This window comes from Octodon degus, unplaced genomic scaffold (assembly GCF_000260255.1).
Source record: "Octodon degus isolate 3935 unplaced genomic scaffold, OctDeg1.0 scaffold00199, whole genome shotgun sequence".
Classification (NCBI taxonomy): Eukaryota; Metazoa; Chordata; class Mammalia; order Rodentia; family Octodontidae; genus Octodon; species Octodon degus.
Window position 1 is genome coordinate 1,122,293 of NW_004524775.1, and position 9,652 is coordinate 1,131,944.

General features: G+C 52.4%; 1 protein-coding gene across 1 annotated transcript in view; it reads right to left on the reverse strand.

The window, feature by feature from the left end:
• Gabrb3 (gamma-aminobutyric acid type A receptor beta3 subunit) overlaps window positions 1-9,652 on the reverse strand; it is a 55,405-nt gene that overhangs the window by 32,680 nt on the left and 13,073 nt on the right. The window contains exons 2-3 of the mRNA XM_004644444.1: window positions 3,882-3,964; window positions 692-829 (exon numbers count right to left, since the gene is read on the reverse strand). Coding sequence (XP_004644501.1) covers window positions 692-829; window positions 3,882-3,964 — 221 coding nt within the window. The remainder of the gene's footprint in view (window positions 1-691; window positions 830-3,881; window positions 3,965-9,652) is intronic.

Consider the following 9,652-nt stretch of genomic DNA (forward strand, 5'->3'; position numbering starts at 1 on the left):
GAGTAGCTCCGGCTGCCCTTATGACTGTCATCCCGAGTCTGTGGACTTGGCGACACCTTGGCACTCACAAAGCGCCAGCCAGGCACAGTGCTCAGGGAGAAGAAGACAAAGCTACGAAGCAGGCACAGCAAGGCCATCTAATACACACCCCTGCAACTGTGAACAGCCCAGCAAGAAGAGCAGAAGGCGCTCTCTTACTTTTTAATAACTGAAGAAGGTATGACAGGAAGTCATTGCCCCAGTCCAGGGCAACCCTCACCTATCAGACGGTGACCATGGCCGTGTCTAAGGGTAAGCCTAGCTGTGACAGCCTTCCTGCCTGACATCAGGGCTGACTTCCAGCTGGAGTCAGGGGAGGTGGCCACTCTGGGAGGACCCCACCTCGCCTCAGCCTTCTTCCTCTCCCACCCTGCCAGCAGCCCATTAAGCCTGAGGGCATTTTCAAATGTGGCCAGATTCACGACCTTTCTCTTCACTTTAGGGACCCCCCCCCCGCCCCCCGCAGGGTTCCTCACTCTGGGAGTCCTTCCTACCCATGCAAGCTTCTTGATCCCCTTTAGACTTGCAAGAAAGGGTTGGCGTGATGGGGAGTGATGACCACGGTGCCTCTCTGAGCGGCCACAGAACCACGGAGACCATCACGCTTGCCCAGCAGGGCCCTCCTGCGGCAGGACGTGGATGCCTGGCTCACCTGTGGCAAAGACAACGTTCCTTGAGACGAGTCGGTGCTCCACGATGGAGAACTGTGGGAGCTCGATCCGCTCCACTCCGGTGACGGCCTTGTCCCCACCTCGCCAGTAAAACTCAATGTCGTCTGTGGTGTAGCCATCTACCGGGAAAGAAAAGCAGGGACACCGTGGACGTGAGTTGTTGTCCTTCTTTATAAACGCACGGCCAAAAACCTCTTCAATAAATCAGAAGGAATGGCTTTGCCTGATGTGGGAGTCCTGAGGGAGGCACTCATCTGTGAAAAGCATCGTCAGAGGGCTCCCTCGCACACGCACGTGCGCCGCTCACCCTCTGGCTCGTGCTGGGCTGGGCTGGCCCAGAGTCTGGCTTGCAAAGGACAGCCCAGCACTGGCCCAGACGGCCTGCAGCAGTGCGCTGACCACGCATCCTAACAGCAAGGGCTGCGGTGGTGGGCAGAGGAGAGCAGAGTGTGGATACGGAGAATCTGGAGCGCAGCCCCCGAGAGCTGTCTGAAAGTTGTGAGATGAGTCTAGGGCCGGTCTGTGGACAAGCACACAGCTCTCACAACGAAAGCAGGGGTTCCTCGCATGCTCAAAGGGTCCCATGGGGTGGGACATCCCGGCCCTGAAGCTGGGCCCTGCTGCCATCAGAAAGGGAGTGGAGATCAGCCAGGCTGGCCTCCCAGCCAGCTCCCAGCACCGTGCTCAGCTTGCTCAGCAGCTAAGCCTGTACTTCCTGAGGATGCATGCACAGCCAGGATGTTGCGGTTGGTGTCTAGGGGTCACCCCAAAGCCTCCTGCAGTGATAGGGCGGAGTTCTCCAGTTTGTCATCCACTGGGATTGGGAGTGTGAGTGCTGCTGGGATTATGGGTCTGAGTGCTACCCCCAGCCTGGGGAGGATCGCCTGAATGCAGCCTAAGGGAGATAGACTTGCTCTCTGTTGCTGCTGCCCCTCCCTTTGCTCTCTGCTCTTTGTGGCTGCCATGAAAGGTTGCTCTCTGAAATGTGCCACTCTGCCTGGGACCCAGCTGAGTGTGGACTGAAACCTTCAGTAACTGTGAGCTAAGTAAACCTTTCCTTCCTTCATTTTGGGTGGCAAGTATTTGTGCCTGCAAGGAGAGAAGAGTAGCCGAGACACAGGACAACACAGACAACCCACGTTATCTGTGCGAGCCAGAGGTCTCTGAGAATCAGGTCAGCATTTGAAGCTAAGATAAGTGAGCACGTAAAGTTGAAGATGTCTTTGGTATGACAGACTGCTGCACTTCAGTGTATCTGAAAAAACGTGGACATTCCAAGTATTTGGCAGCAGGCGAAGGGGTGGGCTGCAGGGCAGCCGTGGCTGTCCTGATCCTGACCGTGCAGATGGGGGTGCCATACCCGCTCCACCTGGCAAAATCAGTCCTCGGACCTTGCGAACCTACAGGACCGGCCGTGTGCCTCCCGCAGAGCTGACTCAGATCTTCCCTAGGCTCACTCTTCCCCACCTTTTTCATCTAGACCCTTGAGGTGTTCCCCCAGAAGCCCTGCCTGAGGCTGCAGCTCCGAGCAGTCTCCCAGCTCCTCCGTCGGGCCTTATTTCCTCTGAACCCTCTGTGGTTCCTCATTTTGGGCTGGCTGCCGCCTTCCTGGAGCACAAGCACCATGCAGGCACGCATTCTGTTTGGCTTTGCCCTCCAGCCTGGAACTTACCACTGAGCCTGCATAGCACAAAGCCTTGGGCTGGACACCCAGCAAGGGAAACAAAACAAAGTCTGCATGGAGCTGAGATCCGGCAAGCACCTGCTGGATAATTTCCTGCAGCAGCAAATTTGCCCTCGTACTAGAAAATAAAGCCACACCTTTCTAATCCCAGTGCCCACTGCAGAGACATGAAGACCTCAGGAGCCCCAGGAAAAATTGGGAGAAAGCCTGTTTTCATGCAAACATTCGAGGCGTGGACTTCAGGCAGGGTGAGGGCCTCACTCAGCGGAAGACCTCCTGCTGCCTGTCCTCCACAGCACGCATCTCCGTCCTCAGAAGCCACCCTCTCAGAGGCTGCTATGAGTTCAGGCAGTCGAAACAGGCCCCATTTCCTTACGAGACCCTGAAGTCTCACTGGAGCTGTGCCCGTGGCCAGCTGAGGAAGTGAGCCTGCCCAAGTCCCAGCAAGCCTTTCACCTGTCACCAGCTCTCCCCAGAGCCTTCGTTCTCCAGGGTAAATGTTCCCAGATGTTTCAATTATGTACTTCACGGTTTGCTTCCCTCTTCTTAGAAGTGAGCGCTTAGAACACAGGACAGTGGCACAGTGTGAGAGGGACGGGCAGTGTGGCCAGCTCCAGCCCAGGCCTGGACACAGCCTCCGCCAGGGCCACCCATAGCATGTACATGTGTGGGGGACTTGTCCTCCTCCCAACTGTGTCAGGTGACACTGCAGAGGCCAGGCCACCTGAGTGCCAAGACTTCAGATGAACACTGTTAAGGGTGAACCCAACTGGCCCACAGTAAGCCGGTGTGCAGCAGGTTAAGATCAGCAACAAAACCGACAACTCGGGAGGTGTGGCTCAGCAGCAGGAGGGGCAGCTGCCTCTTAGCTGGTCGGCACACAGCCCTTGTCCCTCCTGCAGAAGCACTCAAGAGCGAATTAGCACCTGAACACTCCTCAAATTGAAGAAAATTGCCAAGATGCAGAACGGCCTGCTGGAGCGCCAAGCTCCTGATGGAAAATGATCTTCACTCTGACCGCCCAGGGTCCCAGTGGCGGGGCCACTCATGCATGATGAAGCATATTGTAACAAAATTGCGGCTCGTGTTTTCCATCTTCTTGCTGAATGGACTGAGATGGGGAGCATTTATTTTCTTACAGCTCAGCCTAGCAAGAGGGCTCGCTTAATCAGATTTCAAGGAAGAACTCGTTTGTTCTGAATGTGTCTCTCTCACTGTCTCTCTTTCTCGTGTTTCTGTTTCTTTCTGCTTCTTCCTCTCCTCTTTCCTGTCTCTCTCTCTCTCTGTCTGAGTCTGTCTCCGTCTAAATCTCTGCTCCTCTCCCTCCTTACGAGACTGAAATTTACAAGCTGGAGTTAAACCTCTAATTTTTAAGATAGTTAAAAATGTATGTTGAGAGCATTATCAGTGCCCTGGGAAATCTGCTAAGTAACAAGAAGAACCAAAACGCAAAGTGCAAGCAGGGGAGCCCACACGCAGATACACACAGCTCTCGATTTCCAGGGTGCAGTTCTGCTCGTCCAGCGGGTACCGCCTGAGGTCCATCATGCACGCCGCGGTGGTGGTGATCCTGCAACAGAGAGCAGGCGAGGTCAGTGCGGCACACGCGCCCGAGGGACCCGCCCCAGGCCTCCCCGCGAGCACGGGCGCGCCTTTCCCAGCACACCCGCAGCCTGCGGGATGCAGCAAATCGACGCAGCGCTGGGCGTGGTGGCGCGCGCCTGTGCGCTCCAAGCTTGGGAGGCTGAGGCAAGAAGACCGCCGCGAGTTCAAGGCCAGCCTGCCTGACCTAGGATGACCCTGTCTCAAAAGGCAAAACGAAACAAAAAGGAGTGAATACTACTGCCACTTAGCGTCTTGGAATACATACACGCTGTGGCGCAGGTAGATGGAGGTGCTCACACGGCTCTCTCTCACATAACTTTCTGCGGCGAGAACAGTTACAGTCTATTCCCTTGGAAATTGTCAAGTACGTGATACACTGCGATGTCATCATCCAAACTTTAATCCCTATGAAATTATGCCAGGCCTGTTGGTGTTGCAGAACCTCGGGTTTGTGAGCAAGCGCTTGCCGTCAGGCTTTGGTTGGTCCCCTGGTCTGCTGGAGTTCTTATCTTTGTAGTACAGACAGAACCAATGTTTGGGATGAACCAATTTGGTTAGAACTGAGTTCCTTGTTTCTCCATGAAGTGTTAAAGGTGCACTACGCCGCACGCCTCACTGTGCAGCTCTGGACCAAGCTTCTGCTGGTCCTTATCCTCTCCTGGTGGTCTGCAGGCTAGATCCTAATACCCCCAGGCTTTCGCCCTGTGACCATCTTATCTTTTCGAAGAGAATATTTTGCTTCTCTGTTATTGATTGTGAATCAAAACCCTGTTGCATGTACTTCCCTTGGGGCCAGTTAAAGCTGTGGGAAGAATTCAGGTTGTGGACCAAACAGCGAAATTAGCCCAGGCAATGGGTAATCCAACCACACACCGGGAACCAGCACTTCCAGGAATCAGTGCAATTCTTGCTGCATCCACAGCCTCCTCTGAGGGCAAGCAGCTCACTTGAAGCCCCCCTGGAGCAAGCAGTTGGTGGACTGTCCTGCGTCGCACTACGTTCCTGCACAACACCTCACCTCTCCTCTACTGCGGGAGCTGATTACACCATGTTGGGGCCGTGAACCAGGGAAGGTGGCCAGAGAGCTAAGGCACGGTCCAGGCTACAAGGCATGGCAGTGCGAAGGGGCTTCTTGATGATGAAAATAAATTGGACAGCAAGGAGAAGAGCGAGGTGGCCACACACGAGGCCGTGCTTTACGGCCTCGAGATGCTACAGTGGTTTCAAGCTAGATAAGAAAGGTTGAGAAGAACCTGATAGAAGGGAACACAAGGCAGAGGGGACAGAGGAGGAAACCACAGTAGCTGCGCTGCGTACACCATGTCCCAGGGGGCGGCATTCCCAGGGCCTGCTCAGGAAGTGTGCAGGGCACGCCTGGCCCGGTCCACTGGGGCGGCCTAAGAGTGCAGGAGCCGCGGTGCTTTCCTGGAACTGCCTGAGTCAGCATCCATCGCCACCTCCCTTCCCAGCCCCATATTTCTTGAAGTCCAGCGTCGCTAAGACAGTGAGAGATAGCTCTGGGGAAACATGCCAGCCAGAAATCTAATGCTATTTTTGGTGGGCTGGTCACATTTTGCCTAAAGGAAGCCTCTAAGGGAACAGTGGAGTAAGGATTGTCCTCCTGCCAGCATCTGGCTAGACACCCTGTTGAGAAAAGTCTTATATTTTTCAGAGTTGAAAGAAGCAGTAAGGAAAATTGTCAATGTGCTCAGGAAATAAGGGAGGATGTAGAATTTGGTATATGAAGAGCGTGCGTGTGCCCAGAAGACACACCCTCCATGACCTGCCCAAAGGCGCGGCGTGTGCTGAATGTCACACCTGCCAGTAACCTAGAACTGAGCAGTGCATTACGCCGTCTCACCCAGAAGCAGCACACGGCGCCTGGTGCACTTCGCTACAGCGCCTCGTGTATGAGCGAGTGTGGCCGCACGCAAACCCCAGCCTCCCTTGCAAACTCCAGCACATCTGAATTGACTGACAGCTCACCCTCCACATAGAATGTTGGAGGCCAAACTCAGAATAAAATTCTGCAAAAGTTGGGACTTCTTATGAGGAAGAGAAAATGACTTTCCATGAAAATGTTCACGTTTCAGTCTTCCTCCATGTTCCTGCACCGACTCATTTGAAGTGAGTTAGAATTAAGGCAACTATTTCTTTTTTTTTAAGGCAACTATTTCTTATTTGGTTTTGCATTTGCCAAACCAAGCCTAAGCATACACACATCCACCCCTTCACACACATACACTCATGCACGCATACTGACACGCTGGGGCTACCATGTGCATTGGTTTCACGCTGGCTGGGGTATTACGGAGAGAGCTTCTTGGAAATGAAAGAGGGGTTGGAGAAGCTAGAATAAGAGGAAAGTGTCCCCCTCCTCACACATCGCTAGGGTTGTCTTCCACAGTGAGGCTTTGTCTGGATGGCCTCATTGCGGGTGACAGCAGCCCTCTCTTCTCATCACTTAAAGAGTGCACAGGGGCATGTATTCACTGCTCCTGCGTCTTAGGAAGAAGCACACAAGCATCCTGCCAGGATGGAGAGAAAAGCCCATGCAGCCCCCAGAGGCAATGCACAGGAGAACTGGAAGACAGAACAGCGTCTGTGGGGCCCTTGAGGCGGGAGGGCAAGAGGGGCAACCGTGGACACAGAGCCAGAGAGCAGGCAGGCATTCCAGCCCTGGAGCTGCTCCTCCCTGAGCCACAGCACCTGCATCTACGTGGGCCAGACTCACGCAGCTTGGGAGCAGATTTCCTGAGTGAGATGAGTGAAGTTTGTAAGACTGAGCCTTGTCATAGGAAGGTGGAGGAATTTTACCTGCAGAGCTTGAGCCCAGTGAATAGATGCGGCCCAAGGGCAGACAAGCCACAGCGTCGCCTGGGCTCAGCCCATGTCACCCTGCCACTTACACACACGCACTCTCTGTAACCTGTGTGGAGCCGCACTTCCTCAGTCCTCTGTGGTCTGACAACTCTGCTCCCCTTTCTGAGTGATAGTGACAGCCCCAACCCCTGGGATCAAGCATGCCTGGTGTGGGGCTTTGCAGGTTCACTCCTCAGAAGACCCTCTTTTGGGTGGTTCTTTTCCCTCTGTTGATTAAGAGACAACAGTGTTTTTCATCTCTGTGGCCACCAGATATGCTTATCATAGAAAACCAGAAAGAGACATGGCCTAGTGGCAGGAAGAGTAGACACAAACACACATATGGGTCACACACATATACCCATGACATTCTCATTCTATGTGTACAAATTATAACTATAAGTAAATAAGGGAAATAAATGCTCTACATGTGATTCCTGCATAACTATAGCGACAGTTATTCCTGTTTCCCACCATTGTATAATAGTTTATGAGATCATCCTGCCCTTACAGTGTAGGACTAAAGAAATGCATAAGAGTTAAAGGAATGAGAGCAAAAAATAAGTTAGCATCTCAGGAGCACATTCTGCAGTAGGTATAAGGTCCTACTGTGAGATGCCTGGTGACGCTCTACCTGTGGGCCAGCCCTGGTGATTTTCCCTTCTGGCTTGAGAGGCTGGAGCCAAGCCAGTGCGTAACTGGGGCTTTCGGTGTGCTCAAAGTCTTCATCGTACCTCGGTTACGTCAAGCTTGTGGGACACAGCTCAGCACCAGCGCTTCTATTTTTAAATATCCACCAAGTTAAGAATCATAACAAGGCCAGACGTACTCCTCGTGTCACTGCACACAGCGATTTCTCATGAGAGCCCTCTGCGGGGACTGCCGTGGGCATCCCTGTTGGCTGGTGAAGCACGTGTTTACTACCACAAACATTTGCCTGAAACGTCAGCTCATGGCCTAAGTGCAGAAGGAGTCCCTCTGCGTGACGAGAGAGGATGGCTATGATGGAGTCTGAAATTCAGGCGCAATGTGCTTTATCTCCTTCAGCATGTGCATGGGTTCTTTTGATTTGCTGTAGATAACGAAGGGGAGAATTGAAACAGCCAATGCACACATTCCCTCTGATGTCCCTGCCCAGCCACGGGACTGGAGGGTCCTGGGCCTCTCCCTCAGAGCCCTGCACATCTGAAGCACCCTGGCCCCACGGTCTCTCTTCTCCTTGGCCCACATTAATACTTTCATTGCACTCAGCACCAGCCTCAGATAGGTGTGCCCATCCACCTGCTGGCCTCTGCCCACTCTCTGGACTTGGGATAGCAGGACACAGCCATGTGCTCCGGGCCTCAAACGGTGCAGCACACAGCAAGAGCCCCATAAACACACACGGCAAGTACCCTGTAGGAACTCACTCCCCAAACAAACGATTTTGCACCTTGGAGGAGCAGTCCCCTGCGGGAAGTGCTGGCCTCAAGCAACAAGTGGAAAGAGTAAGGAGCGAGCTTGGCTCGTGCTGGCTTTAAGGCCACAAATGGAAGAGCAAGCAGTGGTCCCTGTCCTTGGCCCTGCGCAGTTACTGAGTTCTAAGAGAAGGCCACCATGGGTGCTCTGGTCAAGATGCTTGGGCAAGGTCTCCCTGCTTTATCGCTCAAGGATTTTCTGTGATTTTTAAGCAGAACTCCCCCCCCCAGTACTGAAAACTGAGCCCATAGCCTTCACACTGAATGACAGGCCAAGCCCTCTGTGTTTTATTAGACTAGAAGACCTCACTGAGTGACCCAGAGTGGGTTTGAAATTGCTATCCTTATGGCTTAACCTCCACGTGTGGTAGGATTACCAGTGTGCACTGCCATGCCTGCAGAAGAATTAAGTTCTTATTAGCACAATATAACCCTACAGAATTCAATAGCTGAATAACAGAATCCTGCAAAACCGAATGCTCCATCAATACCCTGGGACTACAGTGTTAGCTGCGATGAGGACCACAGTGAGATGTGCCTCTGGTGGGCTCGGGGCTCTCTGACCACAGCCTTGCTAAACTCACTGGTCCTTGGACCAGGGACCTGGTGGTTGGCACTCGCAATGTCACGTGTTCAAGAACTCTGGGAAAAAGTGGTACAAAGGTCCAGGAACTGCACTGCAGGTGGATTCTGGCTCACGGGGAACCCATCAGCACCCTGCAACTGCTCACAGCAACACAAGCTCGTGTTAGCAGTTCCAGGGTCACCAGATGCCAGGTGGACTGGGTGCTGGAGGCAGCTATGGTCACTCCCAGAATAGGAACTTGAATGCTAGCATAAGCACCTAACTCATAATTCAGACCTAGCTTTTTTTAAAATTTAATTTTATTTTATTGAGAAACAAATATCACTGAAACAGTTTCAAAGCTGATTAATAGGACAGTTTCAATAATTAATACTTTGTATGTTGTTATCTTCGTAGTGGTTATCCATAGTACAAGAAGCAGACAGGATATCCTGTCCAAATACTATTAGTACAAATCTTTCTTTAAGTGAAAGGAGCAGCTGTATATCTGTCCTAACTATTCTGTATATACAAATACAAAACAGTCCTTCCTTTGTATCCCGGTTTTGTTTAGTCCTGTCAGAGGTGGGGATTCTATTGGCGCCTAAATACTATAGGTGCGTGAATTCAGCCAAAAAATCCAATACAGTCCAGCAGTCCACAATAGTAGAAGGTTATCCACAGAAGTTGTTGACTTGAGCCTTTTACAGTTCAGCATATTAATATGATGATTTTTTAAAGCAAGAGAGGATGGAGGAATTTGGCCAGC